The 23,283-nt window shown below is 37.6% G+C and overlaps 2 protein-coding genes across 6 annotated transcripts in view; both read left to right on the forward strand.

Annotated features, from left to right (window-relative positions):
* LOC118267255 (transcription factor Sp9) overlaps positions 1 to 9,724 on the forward strand; it is a 70,499-nt gene extending 60,775 nt beyond the window's left edge. For all 5 annotated transcript variants that reach the window (XM_035581161.2, XM_035581164.2, XM_035581160.2 and 2 more), the window contains one exon: positions 7,576 to 9,724. In XM_035581161.2, coding sequence (XP_035437054.1) covers positions 7,576 to 8,703 — 1,128 coding nt within the window. In that variant the 3' untranslated portion in view covers positions 8,704 to 9,724. The remainder of the gene's footprint in view (positions 1 to 7,575) is intronic.
* Positions 1 to 23,283, forward strand: part of LOC126912150 (uncharacterized) — a 140,516-nt gene that overhangs the window by 82,660 nt on the left and 34,573 nt on the right. The window lies entirely within an intron of this gene.

Genomic DNA, 23,283 nt, shown 5'->3' on the forward strand with positions numbered 1-23,283 from the left:
ACATGTGTCACTGCGGTTTTTATTCAAAACTGTCTTTTGTTTTTTAAACTTAAAAAAAAATACTTTTTTCTTGCTTCATACTTGTTGATCAACTTAATATTTATTGAAAGCATCCGAGCAAATTGTTCAAATCTTATTCCGATAGTTAACTAACTTAGCATAAATTGAAGATAGTTTACGACTTACAAGCTCAACTTCTAGATCAATAAGTCAAGGAAACATCTATTCCTCGTTGGAGCAGCAGTAAACTTCAATTTAATGTAAAATAGTGGCACAAATCGGTGCGGGTCGTCGTAGCTAAAGGAAAAGCGAGTTGCGTGCCCTGCGGCGCGTTGTTCCAGCCGTTTTATTTGTTTGTTACTATCGTATAAATGGAGCTAATTATAATAATTTCATTGGAAATTACTGGCATTAAGCTGCTACCAAAAATACGTGAGTTTAACGACTTTTTCTTGGAACTGTCTGAGACTCGCGCCCGACGGCGGTGTCGAGCGATGCACGCAACGTGTATTTGCAGTATCACCGCGACCTTGGGTGTGCACGCTCTGGAGTCTAGTTTAATAGCTCGCTTTATTATATAAGGCATTGCACTTGCTCTACACATAGATATGTAAGTCATTTACCTTTTAGACCTACTTATATGTGTCTAAGTATTTTATTGTGGCTGGCGTTACGATGAGTCTTCAATTAAACTTGATTTGCTCCAATTCCAAACAGAGATATATTTTTGCAGTGCTTGTGATAATTATTATCACTGTCTTTAATATCTACCTACTATGTTTATGGATTGTTATCTTACTTTAATACATTTGTTGCTAAGACAGAAGCAATGTCTGAAGACTATAGACTTCCGAAAGCTATATAAGGAAAGTCAAGTTCCTCGTCAAACAGCTATATGAAGTAAATGAATTTATGTATTATAAATATGTACATAGTAACATTTTCCCGCGACGAACACAATTACAACGAGACAGAACAAAGCCTTAGAGAAGGGACCCTTGCTTCCATTCGTCCGGCGTTGGTTTTTTATCACGCGGGAACTGGTTCCAAATTGGTGCACCTATTATCTGGTCCACACCGGTGAAGGTCGACGGACAATACAAAATTTTTGGAGCAAATTCCAACACGCAAAATATTAGTCGGTAATTTTTTGACAGACGTGTTCTTGACGTCGTCCAATAAATGCGTCGAAAAAATATCGAGGGACTCCCATTTTTTGCTGGAGTACGTGGTGTTAAACTGGTGCTCTTACTATAAAAATCATAATCTATAACTTCACGCTTTTAATCCCCGAAGGGGTAGGCAGAGGTGCACGTTATGGCACATAATGTCAATGTACACCCACATTTCTATAAAAATCATCTGAAAAAAAAACAATCAATGAAGAAATATGTTATATAATATGTACAACACATCAAATACATAAAAACCAAAGTCCCTACATACATATATCTTCATTCAAACAGACTCCAAACTCAGACATAACCTCAAAAAACCAACGTTGAACACGAACCTCCTCTTTAAGCACTCCTACGCATGATTTACGTCAACCACATTCAAGAACTACATCTAGATATTCATAATCGGAGTTCGGTCGGCGTTTGTCCGAGGTTCGAGCCCCGGGGCTAATGTTCCGAGTTGTCTGACAGATACAGGGCGCCGCTCGCCCGTGTCCGACACATTACCACACAATTTCATCGACTTATCAAATTTAAACGCACATTACGGGTTAAGCACTGCTTTTTGAATATTGTATTTAACTATTGCTATTGGATTGTTTAAGTTTTCTTTGCAATAGATAATTAATGAACCATGGCATAAATGAAACTATGTGTTTTCATTTTTGTTTAAGGACTTTTAATTAATAACGCTTTTGAAAATTATTATTCCTTCTCCCTTTAAAAACTTCTCTGATAGACGTTTCTAATTTGAGTTAGACATCATTCATGTTTTGAAAACTATCAAACTACATAATCAGTTAGTAAATATTATAGTAAAAACACGCAATGTTCCATTGTTTCCCTATAAGGTATTGACCATAAATGGACAATAAAAACCACCCATTACCGTAAAACTGTTGAAAAATACATAAATTTACATCTTTACGTCCTGATTATAACCGATAAACATGCACGTAACACGATTTCAGAAAAGCATTTATCAAAAATATTATTCTCGTGCAAAAACTCGAGTCGGCACGAATCAATAGACCATGACAATTTGAAATCGGAACAAAAACCCATAGACGGTTACATATGGCGTCGGTACGCATACGCACATGCGCGTCAAAGCGTCCGGTGCTCAACAAACTGTAATTTACATTTAAATAAATAATTTGTTTCGGCTCGATTTGACCGATCTGCCATGTGGCTTGCCTAATGACCTCTGTTAACTAGCGCGGTTTCACGCCTCCGCACACCGCCCGTGTTACCGCTCCAATGTTCTTTCTACTTATAACGAAAACCTTCTCCCTATTGTTAAATAAACATTATTTTTGAAAAGACGAAGAAAGTTATTCTTTGACTAGTACATTTACTGTAAAGCCCTGGTTTCTGAAATGCATATCTTAATAAGTACAAAATTAACTAAAAATCACACACCTATGTATGTGCATAAAGATTTTTAAATTAATTAAATTAATTAATGGAGAAAAGGTCTACTAGTTTTAAGTCACAGAGGGACTCTTCATCATGACAAATTTAGATACTGAAATTAGATATGGTCTCCTCTGTGTATAGGGTAAATAACTACTCAGCGTTATATCAGAAGTCATATTATGGTATTTATAAATTTCACTTGTTTTATTTCTATTAATTACTTCTTATTTAGTTTGATTACGCACGTAATCAACATCAATAATTTAATATGTCTAAGATACTCGTATCTAAAAGACATCTCATCAACCTAAATGCTTTCATAAACTTGTCAATAGAATGACATTTGAAGACCGTTCGCACTACAACGTGTAATTATTAAGTTATAACAACTGTCATTATCATGTAATAAACAGTAAACATTACATGCAAAATATGGTTATTAAATATATTCATATTTGACGCAATTCGAGAAGTTAGTACCTATCTATCACTGCATTCACTTTTATTTAATTATTATGTTTTCCAGCCATTGAACGTGGAATGTTTATAGGCACGGGCTCGGCAAGAAATGAGAAGATAGTGGATATAAGTACTTAACATCTGTCATCATGAATGCCCTACCTAGTACCTATTAAGAGCCAACCACAAATTTCTAGGAAATTGAAGCTATATAAAACACATAATATACCTACCTATTAGGGCCCTATTTGGGTACAATAAACTGCTTTCAAAAGAGAATTGCCTTGAAATCACACAATAACATGGAGCACCACAAAAACTATTCATAATGAATGCAACAAAATCCTGCACCGAGAACGATACAAGATACAAAAGTGATCTAATTAACTGTGTAATGGATGTACAAAAGTTTATTATATTATAACAGTAAAGTTAGTGAAAATCACATTGGTAACACACAGACAGCAGTAATACAGTTCAACACAATAATCTTAAGTTACAAGGTAGGGCGCCGCGCGACGCAGTCGCGCGCGCATGTGCTTTCACTACGGGCGTGTAGGGCCGACTGGCGACGTGAGGAGCGGTGGGAACGCCGCGGCTTGCGTTAGCGCGCGAAGCGCGTAACCGACGCGTCGGATGATATTCTCGTTATAACACAGCACGTAAACGACGCGACGGATGATATTCTCGTTATAACACAGCACGTAAACGACGCGACGGATGATATTCTCGCTACAACTGTAATTAAGCTGCCAGTGAGAGTTTCACACATCAACGAGACCGTTCGCGTGCAAGACGGACCTTAATGTAGAAATAATGTTCCGAAGTCATTATCTTTTACTTTATTCATACAACTTATTTTTACGACATCGGACGTCGTTTGGCCTACACTTGACGCATTAAAGCGATGCGCGCGCCTCCAACTAAAACTGTAGCATTATAGGAATAGCCAATCAATATCCACCCTCGTAAGTGTCAAATGACAAATAGCACTGTGAACCCTTTAACGGCTGCAAACGTTAGTAGCATAATTAGCTCCGATAGCAGACGACGAAGCAAATTATTTTGTAATTTGATGTCATATCCTCGCTCCATTAATTGGATAGTGTTGAACGACTTGCGATAATTCACTACTAACAAGCTCTCAAAAACAATGTTCAAGAAACACCTTTCATTCCACTTTCGTTTTGCAGTTGGCTACTCTACATTGCGTAGCGCATTTATCAGGATTGCAAAACATGGATATTACAAAACATACTTAGCTTATGCTGTCACAAAATGATGTCACAATGTGTCTACTTAGTAAGTGGATAAGTATACACGAGCGAATCAATTTGCATCAAATAGATTCAAGTCAATTCTGTTACGACATTAAAGCCAACAATATGTCATAAATTGTGGATTCCAAATTAGTTGGTTGCAGTTTGCATTAGAATCGGAGGGGAGCGTAGGGTCGAGGCGACGGCCGCCGACGACGGCGTACGGTTTCACCCGGAATTAACTCGATAATTCCCTAATTGTGCAATTACCCCATTGGCAATTTGGTCTCAGCTTATCGACCGAAATCACATCAATTGCCACAGAAAAGTGGGTCGCTTTAAACTTTGATGCCGTAATAAGATACAATAATAACATTAATGAAATTATATTCATGCGTCTGTGGAATTAAATCTACTGCGTTATCTTAAATTAAATGTGGAACCTTACTTATTGTTTAGCCAAGATTCGTTTGAATTTTGTTATAATATCGCGTGGTAAAATATGTTCACGTTGATGACACGATCTATCGATATCGCTGAGTTATAATATCGATGTATTTAAATAACCAATCAATATTATTATCATGTAGAAATGATCGTCTGTCGAATAAAGATTAGGCTCATTATTTTCAATAACGTGTTGTCGAAAAATATTAGCTCATAAGTATAGTTATGAATTTTATGAAATACAATTTTGTCAGTAACGACTTCACGATCATCTTAATAACACGTCGAGAGCTAAGCGTTTCGCTTGAATATTCATTTCGGTTCATCATAATTTTGGTAGATAATTTTAAATTATCCAATCTGCGTGAAGCCGCGGCGGCCATCTCCCGCTCCGTGAGATACGTTCGACTTCAGTTACCACGATTTATTGCTTCACACATTAATTTAATTATTTTACTCTTATATTTTCGAGCAAGACGTGTAATTTTTCCAATTATTTGGAAAGTCTTGTGCAGTGATTGGTACAACTTAAAACAAATAATTTTATTGATATAAAATATCGGAGAACGTGAGCTCAGTGTGTCGGATTGACCTAATAAACCAAGTTGCATTATTAAGTAATCTGATACGCTTAGTCATTGATACATCCGGCCTCTATTGAAATTATCTCGTGGATCTATTTAATAATAGCAATTCTATGCTTCAGCAGCTTTAAAGTTCTATGTACCCACATTCAACTGTCGAGAGACCAATGCCATGATACTTACCTACATAGAGCAACATTTTGATTGCTCAATAATTTGTTGCAATTATAAGACTTGATCAGGTACGCAATATTCCGTTAAACCCTTCCTTTCCTCGTAATGACGGATCCTAGTAGACACAATATGTTTCCGTGCATTGTCAGCTGCGACTACCTGACTCCGGTGATACTACAATTTTGTGCTCACATTAGGTAATTTCGTTTTATTTCATCTTATGTTTTTTATGACAAAAGATCTTCGTCATTTTTGACAAGGAAAAGGCCATCAACGTTGTATAATGCGGGTGTGGCGCCGTGGTGTCGGCTCAGAGGCGTCATCTACGCTTTGATCCAATCTCGCGGCCGAGAGCCAAGCGCCGAGTTGACGACCAATTACCCGATATCACTCTGTTTCGGCCTGCGCCCAAATGGAGCATAATGCCTAGGGTAATTATGACTTCAGTGCCGTCCGTCGCCTCCGACTCGGCCTCACAGTCTCACATTGATTCAACCGCTCGACCACTCATCGCCTAATTTTGAAATAACACCTATTATTTCAAATTCATTTCGAAATAACGTTACAAACTGTCAATGCTGTACCTTATTTCTGATCAAACGACATTTAGGGAATGCAATTTGAATAGACACTTAGTACACGTGCTACATATAAATTCTCGTAGGTCGAATGAAGGACGTAAAACGTAGATAATCAAGACAAGAATAATTCTATAATTGAGAGCAAATAATATTCGTGGAGGTAATGTGGCGAGTTCATACGACGTAAGTGGCCGCCGCCGCAATTTGGCGGAGTTTTATTATTTTTTTATGGTAATTGTAATTGTCGTGGAGTTAATTGAGAGCGCAGCCATATTTACAAGTGAGCTCCGTAGATGTTGACGTTTGATAGCGCTGGGCAGGGCCCATTATTTCTATTTACTAGAATGCCGCCGGCCGCTGGCCCACATCAGCCGGTAGGTATTAATAATACGTCGTGCGTTGTAATTATTGCTATCTTACTCTATCCGCATTCATGCCCGTGATTAGGATTGTAACTTTGTAACCGATTGTAGCGCCGCTCATTACCTATTTTGTATTGCTAATATGAACTAGATCAGTATCACGTTTTAGGGACCAAGCTTTATTTTATAGAAAATACTGTTTTCCACATTGAAACTATTTCTAAAGATGAACATTTTGTAGAATAGCAAAGCAAAGATATCGTTCACACGCCCTGGATTTTTTACATAATTTTATTAACCGACTTTGTTATCTTAAAATTTGTGAGCTCAATGAACTTGAGTCGTTTAAACCTAAGGGTATAAAGCTCAACATTAAGGGTTGGCTTACATTGCGACGCAACAGCTGCGCCAATCACAATATAATGGGCGTGGCTGCGCACCCCCTCACCCCTCGCCCCTCCCGTCTCGGACCCGTGTCGTGATCCCCGGATTATATTATTGCATACAATGGAACTTTTTTATCAAACCATTGTGTCTCACACTGGGGTGAAATATCCGGCCGGATGCTCTTATGGCTCTCACCTTTATTTAGCAAAAAGAACATCAACGAACGGATTATTATTCGTTATTACTGCGCACGAATTATTATTGCTTATGTATGGCATATTATTTTGAATTTCAATAATAATAAATACCAAATGCTCTCAAATAATAACCCTGACTTAACAAGTCTGATAAATCATAAAAGAAATCTTAAGCAGAATTGATTGTTTCGAATCAATAAAATTGAGAGGCACGGCTCACGAGGCGGCGTGTAGGCAGCATTTATTAATAACGACGTCGAGCGGCCGGTAGCAGCAGGGAGCTGTCACCACGCCGCCTAATTGTAAATACACTACCTATAAGCTTCTCGTAATTTATTTATATTATTTCTGAAGCCTGCGGGCACGAGCGGAACACCGCAGCATTAGTTCACATATAAATTAGACTATAAATCTTGTTTGACATTTTTACCGATTCCCACGGTTTAAACAGAGATCGATAATTAAACCCGAATAAAGTATTGCTTTTTTTGTTCAAAATAATTAACTATTTATTTTCTGTCGTTCCAGGAACATCCGAGCTTACGCGGTACGCCTCTGGCGATGCTAGCGGCACAATGCAACAAACTGTCGAGTAAATCACCCCCTCCACTGGCTGATGCAGCCGTGGGCAAAGGGTTCCACCCGTGGAAGAAGAGCCCGGGCACTCACTCGCCTCCTGGCGCGGGTGCCGCGCCGCGCTCGCAGGCGCCCGCCTGCTCCCCGTACGGTCGCGGGCCCACATCCTGCGCTGCGGCGCCATCCTACGGCAATGATCTCTACTTCCCGTCTTCAGGAGATCAGCTACTTGGTAAAAGTGAATCCAGTGCAAGTCTCGGCTCCATGTACTCGCGGCATCCATATGAGTCGTGGCCTTTTAATGTCGGCGGTGGTGGTGGAACTGGTGCTCTCAAAGCAGCCGAAATGAGTGGTGTTAGTGCTGTGGGCAGTACTTGGTGGGACGTGCACAGTGGCTGGCTGGACGTCGGTGGACAGATGGCAAACTACGCCGGCCAGGACTACTCACAACTGACACATTCGCTGTCTGGTGGCGCACACCTACTACCCCCGGCACCACATCTGTTACAAGATGCGTATAAGTCTGTGCTCCCAACACAAGGATCGTTCGGTTTGCACGCGCCTGGCTCGCCGGCACCGCCTGCACAAGCACCGTCTCCGAGATCACAACGTCGGTATGCTGGCCGAGCCACTTGTGACTGCCCTAACTGTCAAGAAGCAGAGAGGCTCGGTCCTGCGGGGGCACATCTAAGGAAGAAAAATATACACAGTTGTCATATACCCGGTTGCGGAAAAGTTTATGGTAAAACGTCCCACCTAAAAGCTCATCTCCGCTGGCACACCGGCGAGAGGCCGTTTGTATGTAACTGGTTATTCTGTGGGAAACGATTCACTCGCTCAGATGAACTGCAGCGACACTTACGGACACATACGGGTGAAAAACGATTTGCGTGTCCTGTGTGCAATAAGAGGTTCATGAGGTCGGATCACCTCGCGAAGCACGTGAAAACTCACAATGGTGGTAAAAAGGGTAGTTCGGATTCGTGCTCGGACTCGGAGGAGAACAGCCAGGGCGAGGGCGGCGCGGGCGGGCGCTCGCCGGAGCACGGGCTGGACGTGAAGCCCAGCTCGCTGGTGTGACGGGGGCGCGCGGCGCTCGCGCACCACGCCCCGCCGCTCCTGTGATAGCGCGCCCCGCCGCCGCCGCCGCCCGCTGTACATACCACATATCACTACACTGTAACATAGGACCCACACGTGTAACTAGAGACAATGCGCCGCTCGACGCGACACCACGTGTATGTATTTGTTGTGAGACTTAAAGTGTTGTACAGTATAGATACTATTAAAAATAAATAATTATCTCATATTATAGTTAGATATTATATGTTAAATTAGTGTAAGTAGAATCACTGTTTAGTCCAAAATTGCAGATTTAATTTATTGAAACAATACCTCAACATGTTTCAAAAGGAATCTTTTATTTATTGTACATACAGAACTAAGCAAATGTATTATTTACTTTTCTCATAAACAACAACAACAACTGTAGAACATAGATTTAAGACCAACATATGTACACTGTACTTAAATGTAACATTTCATGAATGAAAGTGTAAATGTATGTAAATACAGTATTTTATTTGACAATCAGGTTTAAGCTTGAAAACTGTGAAATAATGCTAAAATAGTTGGGCTAATAAAAACCTTATTATGTTACGAATTCATTTCCAATAACATTTTGACTTTACGTGCTATAGCTTTATAACCAATCATAATAAAAACCTGCAAAACTAAACTTATACGAAAAGCCACTTTAAACCAATACTTTAGCGTTGCTATTGGCCCAACTGACTGAAAGAGTAAAAGGTGTTGGTTGTGAGAAAAGTATCTACCTACCTAGACTACTACTGTAAAATGTTCACTGGTTGTAATAATATGTTTTAACAAATAATAGTCTAGTGAGACAGTTTGTTTTCACAGTATGCATATATATGTTCTATGTGTAGGCCTTGCGTCCTCAAAACGAAACTGTTTGGTGATAAAAATGTTAGCTTGAAATAAACTTGTATTTGTAAAATGTATATTGTACAAAATTGTGCGAATTAAAAAAATGCCTGATATTGATTTTATAAAAATTGAATATATTTTTCCGAGTGGATATTTGCATTTTTATTATTGAACCCCTGTTAGTGAAGAGAAAGATAAGTATGGACTTAAAATAACAACAGTCCATGTGCTGCCATCTAGTGGCGATAAGCCGTACCAAGTCTAAGAGAAGCAATACGAGATCCATCGATTGTCATACCCTAAAGAAATTAATGATGAACATCACTCAAATATTAAATAAAGAAGTTTATACATACTTATAATTGCAAAGGTTGCATCAATTTTAGATATTATTAGTTTATGTATATTGTCAGGTATTTCAAAAAGCAATAAAAACGAAAACAAACCTAAAAAATCTATCTTGAAAAATATTATGCACCCACCCGAAATAAAATAAAATCTAAAAGAACTTGATATTGTACACAAAAAATACTACTGAACAGTAACTAAGGACAATCAGTCGATGACAGCACAAAAACACAAGTTTCTATGCACCAAGATTAACCTTGTCAAACATAAATATATTTACAAAAAAACTGAGTCCTCAATAAGCAAAAAAGTGTAAAACCCAAAAAAGGTGATGATTAAAAATGAATAGAAATAATCCTAAACAAACAAGCTGTCTGACATCCTTCACTGATACACCTACCGTTTTAATCAACTCAATCACTAATGAATTTTGGCACAAGTACTTTACAAACTGCATTAAACTTAAGTGCATTCCAAAGCAACCGGATGTAGGCTTTAATACAAATGAATAAGTACACTTTCAGATTGACAAATCGTGGTGATTACGACATTTTTGGTTTAAAGTAATTTGGGACGCAAAGAGGGCGACGTTCGTCGTAAAAAGTGAATTGAAACCACAAATGACGAGGGGAGCATAGTAAAGATGAAAACATGTTTAGTATACGCTTCGCCACCTACGCGCCGTCAGGAACGTAGCATTTTGTCAACTGAGACTACGCCGCTACGCGTGCTACACAGTTACTACGTAGGTACTACGTAAGTATTTTAAAAAGGTAGGTAGTAGATATATGTAGTCAGATTATGATTTGTTTCTATAGAATGTTATAATAATAGGTTAATAAAAATTGATGTCAGTTATAAATAGCGAAGCTTTTGAAAACACCACGTGTGAAATGATCAGTCGCGCGAATGTGTTTGAAGCCAAACAAGTATGTTAAGGTAAAGATGTAAGAAGGACTGTAATTTCTGACAACCACAATGAGTTAAATATGTAACTTAATACACACAATACATGTACAAAGCAACACATTTTAAAGAGACATCTTAGTGCTACGCCGCTACGACCAACCGCTACGCGACTACGCAACACAGCTACGCGACTACGCGTGGCGTAGCAGATACTAAAGATGGTACAGCATTAAGTGTTGCCTCTGCGGGTGGCCGGGAGCTCGTGCCGTAAAAACCGAGCTCATCTGCAACACCCGACTACATTACACGACGGCCTAGCTCAATCTACGCTTTATTAATGACGAGACACTCGGTGGTCCCACGTCGCGTCGCGTCGGTAACGCGATGATGTGTCAATCTAATATTGCGGGGACTGAGGTATTAGCATTATCTGTAGTCGGTAGGAAGCTTGGTTTTCGTAATTGTCAATGGGTCTTGTGTTGGTAATTTTCTTTTTTAATGTGTTCTATAGTTGAGGATAGTTAAGATTTTAAGAAAATTGTGAGCTATTTATAAGAGTTGAGATCATCATATTTTTGTTTCCCAAAAAGATAGACAGAAACAGCACCTTTACCATGAGTTTGAAGCAATAGTATTTGTCGATAGTCGCTAGCGACGACGTAAATTTTTGTATGTCAAATACTATTGCTTCAAACTCATGGTAGAGGTACAGACTATTATATTACGTAGTATTGACTTGTCCTACAATTAAGAATACTCTTTACAAATAGGTACGACTTAATACATTCACTGATAAACTTTAACATTTATTAAAACTTTATCAAATTATATACTATTTAGCGATCCTCATCAGCCAGCAACGACGTTACTAATCCAAACAAACCCACCCCAACATAGTTACACAATACCAGCAGATACCGAAATTAAATTAAAAGCAAGATCATAAAATTAATCAATGGAAAATGACCTCTATAATCACATAATACAGTACGTTATCCCATTCAGCCTTCCATAATCTAATTCACTTTCCCTAAACTGAGATTTATCGTCCCTAACCAAATTATGCGTAAACCGATTGTGTAGATAAGGGAGGTTATGTTAACTGTTTTGTATTCCAGTCGCGTTTCCCCTGTCTGCGAAGTAACGATGTTAAAGTTGTATTTGTAACATATTTTTTTAGAATTTTACTGCAGTAGCTGAGATTGAATTATGATCAAAGTTTTGCCTCTTGGAATTTGTTTCTAGTTCCTAAGTTAAGAAAGTTTTATCGAAGCCAATATTGTCGCAACTTTATATGTTAAGGTGTTGCTTGTCTTAGGTGTATTCAACAAACCAATTCCAAACTTTTGTTATGGTATAAGCCGGGAAACGAGCAGACTGATCACCTGATGGTAAGTAATCGCCGCTGCCCGTGGACACCCAAAAGGCGTTACAAGTGCGTTGCCGGCATTTTGGGCATAAGGAATTTAAGGGAATCGGGGATTGGGAAGGAGTTGGGCCTCCGGTAACCTCACTCACTTAACGAAACACAACGCAAGCGTTGTTTCACGTCGGTTTTCTGTGAGGCACACAACTTCGTAATATTCATTATCGTTCTAAGTAATTGTAGAATTAACGATACATTATCATGAAATTTTCAGTATAGAATAGCAGTATAACACCTTAATACGAGAAAAAAAACATATTTCTCAAGAGAAATATAAACACATCATAAACTTCAACAAAGTTTGATACGATCCTACAAAAAAGTCCGTTATATTCTTTTTACTGTCGTAAATATATTTTGCCAACCGTTATCGTAGTGTGAATAAACCAATTTATGAATTTATAGTCAAAATGTTTCTAAATATTAATAAATAATTACATAGAACTGAACAGTTAAATGTGCGTAGAAACTTTGTTCGTATAATTTTCTCATTTCTGCCATACCTACATACCTATCTAACGGAATATGTTAACATTACATTTATGTTGAAATAAACTGGTTTTATAACTATAAATACTGTTAAACGAATAACAATTTGATGATTAACATCTTATTCTATTAACTGTATTAATTTCGAGTAAAGGCTGCAGACTCATATAGATAGTGATTTAATTTCAATTCGTTTTTATGGTGTAAGCCGTATATGGTATTTATGATAAACGAGCAGACGGATCACCTGATGGCAAGCAATCGCCGCCGCCCATGGACACCCGAGACACCACCGACGTTAGACACTTAAGTAAAATTAATTGTAAGAAGTTTAGACTTTTTTTAATTTCGTCACCATTGACAGCCTGAAGTTACCTAATGTTGAACGTAAGCCTCACCCAAAGAGCGCTTAGCATTTTAATCTTAGGTAAGACTTTTCTATTTATACCTATGTAATCTTAATTAGCGATTAAAATTTCAATCAAGTACAAATGGTAATGATTTTGTATCTATGTTTATTAATATAGAAATTCTATTAGAATCCATACATATCTACTAGCTTGTTCCAGCGGTTTCGCCCACGTACTCGTGGGATAAAAAATACCCTCTGTGTTATTCCAGACCATAATCTACTCCTGATCTAAATTTTACCTCGATCCCTTGAACTGTTTCGACGAGAAGGAGTACAAAAACAACCACACAAACAAACAAACAAACTTTCGCATTCATAATATTAATAGGATATCCTTTTGGTCGCTCAACCAAACACTCGATACTTCATTCAAATATTTTAAGAACCTATGTTAAGAACAGTAGTTACCTCACACTCATAAACCATTAGAAAGTTAATAGAGCGTCTAACTTTAAATATTCCTCGCAATTAACGAAAGCTAGTTAAATATTAGCTATTGCATTTTAACTCTTTAGCAATGGGTATAAGCAGAGATGTTTATGATTTATGTTTCCGTGGTACAGGTGTTCTCATTTTCTGTTCAGTTTTGAGTTTACCTCATTCCTTTTGATGGTATTCCTTTGAGCTCAGGTTTATGTGGCGAGAAGCTGTTTGCAAAGGTAAAGTTTAGAGATCCTGCATGTTGTGCACGGTTAAGACACGTTTCTATTACGATGAAGTATAGATGTTTCGATTGGAGGACACCTATGTTCAGCAGTGGACTTCTTAGATCGATGTTTCATAATAAATAACCTAGTATGATTTTTCTTGTCCATGAAGGTGTATACACTAAGTGAAGGATTTTAACAGAGACAGCAGCCCCGGAGCTGCAGACTACCTAGCTGGTTACCAGGGCTCCGGCTCAAAGAGCAGGAATAGAAACGAGATGTTTTTTAATCAGTAAGTCTTAATATAAATAAAATAAAAAATTGATAAATTAATAATATAAATACAAATATCCGAATTTTCTGCAATATATCAAATATTATACAAAAATAAAAAGATATATAGCTTTGAATTAAATAGCTTAAGCATTGAGTTAAGCAAAATAATACTGACAAACATAATATATGTATAACCGTATTACAGAACCAACATTTATTTTAATCGTTCCATTTATTTTACGAAATAAAAACGTATAATTGTAACTGTCAATTGTTATTTATATAGAATCAACTGAATTATAAGAAATTATTTATAAATGTCAAAACAATTGTTGGTTGTCGTCAGAACTGGGCAGGTTGCCCTTAAGTCGATTGATTCAGATAGTGTAACATCAAAGGAAGATATTAAACGCATCGTTAAAGTCCAAGAGCTCTGTACCACCTGCTTCGAAATGTGTGATGTTCAGCACGTTGTACTTATTCAAGTAGTTGTATGAACACCTGGGTCTCCTCTAAGACTAAGTTCACACATTCAGGAAACTACCCTGCGCAAAAAAAAATCTAGGGAAATTTATTTTCCAGGGTTTTTTTCATTATTTATAACTTTTGCGAGACTTAGTAAATTAATTACATATTACAATATCGGCTTACTCACGTAATGGTCAGTCAGATAGGTAAGTAGCAGCGTGATGGTCGCCGCGGAATGTTGCTCATGAGTATGAATCCTTTAGCATGGCTTGGAACTAGTCGAGTTCTTCGTCAAACAGTTACGCAAGTAAGCCGATAACATAATAATTAAACATTTTTTTTTTTGTAAGTAAATGCCTAATTTTTTGTTTCTTGGACAAGTTGCTACTTCTATTTATTTTTTGATTATATCAAAAAATTTTAGCAAAACCTGCTCATAAGTATATGACATTTGCTTAGTAATGGATGTAGGTATTCGGACTGATTGTGAAATTACAAGAGTGAATCATTCTTGAAAAAGGTTTAAGTTTAATCGATAAAGATTTGAGAACTACGAGTGAAGCAACGAGAAAAAGTGCCAAAATAAAATTAAACTTCATAGCTTTCTTAAATTAATTTTGTAATCATAATTTCTCCAACCCAATCCTTTCCAGAATGCAGGCCGGATCTTGCCCTTGAAATAAACCAGGGCTCATTAACAAGTTATGATTAATATTGCCACATAAATAGTGATGTTGTCGGCGCGTCAAACGGCACACATGGCAACACCTTCCGAGAACTGTCACCACACCGCCGTATATTAATTGGATACATTTTAAGATGTTGATTTACTAAGTAGCTTTATTAAAGGTTTAATTGTTTAAATATATGTTTATTAAAGGTTTAATTGTTTAAATATATGTTATTTTGTGATAAATGTGAGCATGTTTTTAAGGGGGAATATCATCCAATGACTTCTCTCGCCTTGGGCGAGGCGAGAGGGAGTCAGACTCTTACTGACTAAAAACCACCCCGTTCCTACTCCTGCTTTTCGAACCGGACCCTCGGTAACCCGCTAGGCAGTGTGTAGCTCCGGCTTGGCATCAGCCCTACTGCGTCCCATATTTGGTGGTCTGATGGCAACGTGACGCTCCGTATGCACGGGATAACTGCCAGCATATATAGCGCGATAAGTTTGTAACCTAGCTATGCCCAAATGGTAGTAACTGGGCTGTTTTCTCTACGGTATTAAAATAAGAATAACGGTTACAAAAATATATTACACATACAAACATACATGTTAATCCAGACTTAAGTCTATCTCTTCGCTAAAATCCATTCAGATTCGATTGCGTAACCAATAGTTACCAATACGTATATAGCCCATACACAATTAACACAAATATGTAGGTAGGAACTTTAACTAAACATTGCACCTCTTTAAGGGAGCTATGGAGGCTACATTTTAATAAAATATACGTGACCTCAATAATATCTCCGACTGTAAATCTTGACCATAATAATTTAATGTACAATACCATTGAAGAAACAGCTTATAAATCCGCATTGTTTCATACAATTCACGGTATCAGAGAAAACATTAACAATACTAAAACATTGTTGCATGGCGGCGGAAACACAGGCAGTTTACAACTTTTTAACAGCTTTACCGGTCGGTGTAAATCACATGGTTTAGTTTAGGATCCCTTCAGAAGTAATATCTGATTCTTCGAAGTCCCATTAATCCGCCATACTTCAATATTTGAGGGGAAACGTCGAGACACAAAGGAGGAACGCATTTAGCAAACACTACATCATCTTGTGTTCACAAAACTGAGATGCTGGCATTGGTCGAGTGGTCATGTTCTTGTTCGGGAAAGTGTCTCTGGACTTTTTAATGTTCGAATACTTTAATAACCTTTTAGGTTTATGATGATAAGATCCTAATACATAATAGAATTTCTAATGGTGAAAAGTAGAATATAATTTAAGAGGTAAAAAGCATCAAATTACTCTTCCTACCATGGGTAAGGCAAAAGCGTGATAGACTGGCTCGAAACCACCCCATTCCTACTTCTGCTTTGAGCTGAAGCTACGCTTCACAAAGTTACTTAAATTTATTAATACATTCACAAAACACAGTTTTCACCGTTTAAGATAAAAAGAGTATGAATCAACTGCGCAGTGGCAGGAACAAGCGACGTGTGTCATTTGTTTTTTGTGAGGACACGACTATTGGAGCTGTCAGTGCGCATCATAAAGCAGTGGCTGTGTATCATTCCCACTCCAATGACATATCGCTGTTGTGGAACAGGAACGCCGAGGAGTTGCTGTTATAATATTTGTTTCTGTACGCAGTTATACTTCATACCTATTTAAGTCTTTGACTGCCAATAGAAAACTGTTGAAGGCAAATCTCCTCCTCCGCTAACGTCGGTCACTGGTGACCACCACGGCGTTCAATGTGTTAAAGAATTTCTGTACGCAATGTTGTGAATAGGTTAGTGTTTCTCAGAGTATATAATACAATAATTTATTTTTCTTTTTTAAGGAAACTAATATGTAATTATACATAATGTTGGCAGCAAAAAATTACAAAATTATTGATAATCACTATATAATCGATCATTCATCTAAAATTAGTACCTAATAACCACATCTTAAATGGCAAACTGTACGCCTACACAACGCCCAATATCTGCGCATTATTTTCAAATAAATTTTAATTCAAACAACATTCCATATATACAACTGTTCGCCGAAGGGCAATTCTCCGTTAAAACGTATTCAGTATACCCGTGACGGTAGCTGTCAAGTTAAAATGTTTTAATTTAGTGGTGCGGTTCGTCTCACGGCATATCCGCCATCCGGCGCGCCATTTGACACTCGCTCCGTTCCGAGAGGTGATAAATCTCCACACAACGCACCGCCGCTAATCACGGAAATGAAAACAACCCTTCACTTCACTCGTTCACATTTAATGTTCCGCTTAAATGACAACGTTAAGTCAAACGGCTGAAGAAATTAATATTTGAACTTCAAATAATGATTTAGAATCACTGGCGGACGTACTTGACAAATAAAAGACGTTCCGTACAAACATGGCCCTTTGTCGCGTCTGTGTGACGTCAGTGCGGAAAACAAACAATTTATCTATTTCCCCGCGCGTCACACGAAGATCAAACACTGGTTAATAAAGAGCCGACGACGCCAATAAAGTCGGGGGGCGTCGAGTTCGCACACACGACGCGCTGCGGATTTAAAATTTGTAAATACGCGGCTGCCGCGAATACGACTCGTCTTTTTGTGACGTGATAAAATAATGACAGCAAATTGCTGTTGGGGTGTCCCCCGCTCTGTTTAATTTACTTTGCCTTGCAACTCATCAACGTAAACTTTGAGCATAATTAAAAAGTTACAAAAAGTTATAAAGAACTACTTAATGAAGAACTTCAAAGTACTTTATCTGTATATGTCTACTCAAATATGAGGTTGTGGGTCGAAATATTGTTTGGAATTTACAAAAGATGATGCAAATTAGCGCATCTATTCAGTAAAATGAAAACTGTGCTCTGTCATTTGTCGGCGCTTAGGGGAGCTTTTCAATCGGCCCTCGTTTGGGGACGTTAAGTATTAAAGCAATCTCGTATTGCGTCACTTTATTAGTTTGTGCTTTATTTTGTTCGTTTGATGTTGGAAAGTAATCGAGCTGCTTTGTGTTTACAGTTTATTGATGCTAATTTTACTTTCATAGCTGGGTCCGTGAGTCGAAGGTATATAATTTGGAAAATATCAGTAGTATAATGGAGTACTAGATACATAATGTAGCGCTGGCATTACCCTCGGGTTGCACACATCATTAAGTTTTAAAGAAAGTCGGAAATGTCTGAATCTCATTACCGTGGCTCTACATTCTGCGGTGATATAAGCGGAATAGGAATGAGTTGGAGGAGACGACATGAATGACAAAGTGGATGCAAATGTGAGCTTTGTCGGCGAGCAGCGAGCAGCGAGCAGCGAGTCGCAACCACCCGATCAAACGACGGAGCCGGTATACGAGTACGACCTCTAACCAACGAACAGTATTTCTTTTCATGTACTTTAATTGAAAGCGACATTTGTTACGACAGCTTTTCCTGCGTTTCCAAAACAAATGTAGGTTTATTATAATGAAAATTAACAAAACATAACCCTTCCTTGGCAGTCGGGTAAAAATAAATCTATAAAACTAGATAACGATGACATTTTTATCAGTGAAATCTGCTGCCCGCTGTGCGCGGCTTAGAAAATTTTCGAGTAATAGAAAATCTTTAATGATTCTTTTCGAATCAATTTGGTGAATTGAATCTAAACTCGAAGTGGAATATACTCGTACCTATGTTAGAAACGCTAAATTATTAACATGTTAGAAATTAGAAAGACGCTGACAACTGAGCTCTTATGAACATACTTAAAAACACTTATATCTGATATCGTAATAAACAATGACAGTCAACAAATACTATATCTATTTTAATCAAGATCCTAGATAGAACAACATCATAAGCATTCAGACACATGCAAGCACTAAAGCGCCACTGTTTGTAAAATTTACACTCGAGCGTTTTTTTTTTTACAAGCGACTGTTGTTAATGACTGTCGTGTGTCACTGCAAAAAGCAGGAATGCCGAAGGACTAATATAAATCATTCAGTTATGTGGTGTCGGGACCTTTAATTAATTATGAGAATTCCTGTCTTTGAACCCTGAAGAGGTGTCGTTTAGCTGCTAGTTTCTTGACAGGAGTTGAGGATGAGTCAGGCATGTGGTCATTATGGAAGACGTTTGTGTTTTATACATGTCTAGAGATCGCTTTTATTGACGAGACAATTTTCTATTTTTACATTTCACATGAAACATATTCAACCGATCGTTGTAGATGACCACAGGCATTGGATACTACAAACATGGAACTCTTTGCCGGAATCAGTGTTTCCTGATGGGTATACCCTGAGTGTCTTCAAAGCCCGAGTAAATACGTTGCTAATGGGCAGACGTGGTCCATCGTAGGCCGTATCATCACTTACCATCATGCGCGATAACGGCCAAACGTCGATCCATCAAATGTAAAAAAATATATATAGTACCTATTAATTATTCATCACCACTGAAAACCGACGTGAAACAACCCTTGCGTTCTGTTTTGTTATGTGAGGTTACCGGAGGCCCAATTACCCCCACCTCAATTTGGCCAATCCTCGATTCCTCAACAACCTCCAAAAGGCCGGCAATGCACTTGTAACGCCTCTGGAGTACCAACCGCCAATACACCAGAGGCAGAGATTGTAAACAATCGCCGCCACCGATTGCTTACCATCAGAAGATGCGAATGCTCGTTTTCGGCCACATACATTAAAAAAATACCAACTAAAAATAATGTGCTATATTAATAGTTAAGTTGTACGAAGAAATTGATTACGGCAGTTAGTTTTCAATAGGTTTGCGCCCACCATTACTTGATTACTTACCCATCACGGTGATTATACACTTGTAATTAATAATGGAAATGAACTAACAACTTGAAACTGTTTAATGGGTGTTTTATTCCCATTAATTGGAATAAATCGATGAAATACCAATGGTAATAATACCCTACTTCTAAGTATTGTTGCTTACAAAGTTTCATGAAATGTGCAACAACGTATGAATGGAAATAAAAAATGTATGAAGAATTAGATTGTGGCGATTCTATTCAAATAGGTACACATTGTTACTTGACGAAAAGTGTTGAGTTTCATAAATCCGAAAATGCGGTGGGCGTGAGCGTCGACGTCTGCGCACGCGCTGCCGGATGCGGAAGTGTGTAATTATGGCGCTATTTCGCAAAAATGTCTCAATCGACCCTCGACAGATGGCGCGCGACCCGAATTGTTCAAACATTCTCTGAATAGTTCAGCTGTTTGTGTGACTGAGTACCGCCCATTCCTATTCTACACTGCAATCTGGTGACATTCACGATAACGGTCCACGAGGTCACTGGGGTACCTGGCACAATATTTTATTTATTTTTCAAAGTCACCGAAAATTATTAAAATAAAAAATATATGTAAGCGGCAATCACAAACAGATTTTTAGGTAAACAAAAGGACATATCTATCAATATAACCTTTGTCTGGTAAATTAATAAACACGACAAATTCAGCGGTTTCAGCGCTGAGCTGCTGCTATATCTAGCGGTGTATTGAACACTTTTGTTTAGAGCCAGTCCGGTGCGAATAAAATATGAATAAAATAAATTATTGAATGTCTTTTTAATAAAGCGCTTATTGTTTTATCGGGATAATGGAGGGTTCCATTGTGCTGCGGTACCGCCCAGCTTCGGTGCTGGGACAATGCACAAAATAATAAATAGTCGTATTTTGTTCGGATTTTCTGCGCTCGGTCGCTTCGCCGTTGTTCCTATAATTGGTGACCAAAATAAATTAATTGAATTAGATCGCTCGAAGTGAGCTGACACGTCGGTACAGTAAAATGTTTGGACGTTTCGTAATTAAAAGCTTTGAGGGTTTATTCGTTTGTGCTGATTTAATAAGTGCTTTGTTTTCCATGGTTTGAGGTTTATAATGCCGTTATGATTTTTTTACGTAGCTAAGTAGGTATGAAGAAACAAGCTAAGCTAGTCTTACACTTATTTACTTAAAACTGATGAGCAAGAGGTCTAAAGATCGATTCTATTGTTTGCTGAAGTGATATTTAGAAGTTGAAGTTTTCGATAATAGTTGAGACTATAAAAAATTAGAGGTAGTACCTAATAAGTAATTAGCTAAAAATATAGATAGCTGTGGAAAAACCCAGCTGTGTAATACATAAATTATGTGTTCTAATGCAATGCAACGTGAAGCACACGTGAAAGGGTTAGGCAGAGGTGCATATTACGCCACGTAATGCCGCTATACAATAATAAATACACAGACTGAATAGTCTGCATTTGTGTTATAAGTCCCATGTAATGGGGGATGTGCCAATTCCAGACTCCGTGATACTACGGAGAAATTTTCGAAAAACCGAAAAAAAACAGTAATACTTTGCCCGACTTGGAAATCGAACCCGAGACCCCTTTTTCGGCAGTCGCACTTGCAACTACTTTAACCATCGAGGCAGTCTATGTGTTCTCTTCATTTTATTGCACATTTATGTATATGAGTAAGTAATAAGTATATATGTACAATACATCATGACTCGTTATAATTCAAGGAATAATGTTGACTAATCATCCGATTAAGTCGAGACATTGCCATTAATTGAGATGGATTAAATTGATAGTCGCGCTGGTACAAACAACTTTATTATACAGACACACCCACGATTGTAATGCAAGGCTTTGTTAATAAATGTTATCTATTAAATATTATTAGTCAGTGATCTGCTAGCTAGGAAACCTAACTGGTCGTTGACCATGATTTGATTAGGTACGTAAAACATGGCAACTTTACCATATTTTAGAACAAAACACGAAATATATTTTTAACCATAAGACGCATAGAAACCAAAACTATATATTTAGAATTGTAGTCTATCTGGCTCACTTTACCGTAATCGTCATTAAATACAAACACTTATTTTAGCCGTAGTAAAGAAAAAACAACATGGGTAAAGATACCAAATTTTTGGCAACTTTACCTACGCGCCGTATTCATCGTGTATTGCATATTAAAGAGTTGTTGAGGTACAGAGGGCTTCATCTAGGACCTCTTCGTATTATAATGCAAACAATATGAGGAAATATATAAAGATAACGGCTACACAGACATTAGGGAAAGTTGCCACGGGTTTCATCGTAATTTACATACAAATAATTTGTTACGCTCGGGGTTGTCAAAAAAGGAGGAACTTTTTTATGACATGTATATTTAAAAAAAAATTAATAAACCTTAAACCTAAAGTAAAAAAACGCACAAATTTCTAACATAAATATTATTCCCTTTTAAACTAAATTAAGTTCTAAAATTTTAAGTATTTATGTTTAAAATTGTAAAAAAGGCTACAAAATAATGTTTAATCCTTGACTTTTTAATTTTATGACTTCACTATCTCCATAGCTAATTATAACATCACTTCCGTATAATTCTTATAGTGTCTAGCTCCGAGTTTTCTGCGGTTTTGTTTCATGGGAGCCATTTTGGCTGTAAAACAAAAGGTATTATTAAATACATTATATCTTATCATCCAGGATATTCACTATTATGCTGTGAAATTTAGGTATTCGAAAATGGTTACATACACACAAACAAGAAAAAAACATTTATTGCCATCCCTAACTGTAGGTAAAGTTGCCACAAAGCAGGCCGTGGCAACTTTACCTAACCTGTGTCAACATTACCGAAGCGATTATTTATCAATAAATTAAAGAAAAAGCAATTGCTGACATTACAACAGTAATCCCAACTATAATATACATACAAGATCAAAATTTCACTCACCTGTGACAAATAGTTAAGGCTCTGTAAGCACAATTTAGGAACAACTAACTTTTAGCTCATTTTCACGCATACATTGTGACGGTCATTACTGGCATAATAGCAGTCTTACGTCTACGCAAAATATAGTAAATATTTCCTTTTAATGTCTAAAAAATACTTCTATTACAAAACTGAATTCTAGTGGGTAGATTTTTAGATAAATGAGTTTATACCGAATACCTATAGTATGGTAAAGTTGCCAAGGGCCCGATAAAGTTGCCATAGTTTACCGGTACTTAGTTACATGTACCTATTAACA

The sequence above is a fragment of the Spodoptera frugiperda genome, chromosome 23, assembly GCF_023101765.2.
Source record: "Spodoptera frugiperda isolate SF20-4 chromosome 23, AGI-APGP_CSIRO_Sfru_2.0, whole genome shotgun sequence".
Lineage (NCBI taxonomy): Eukaryota > Metazoa > Arthropoda > Insecta > Lepidoptera > Noctuidae > Spodoptera > Spodoptera frugiperda.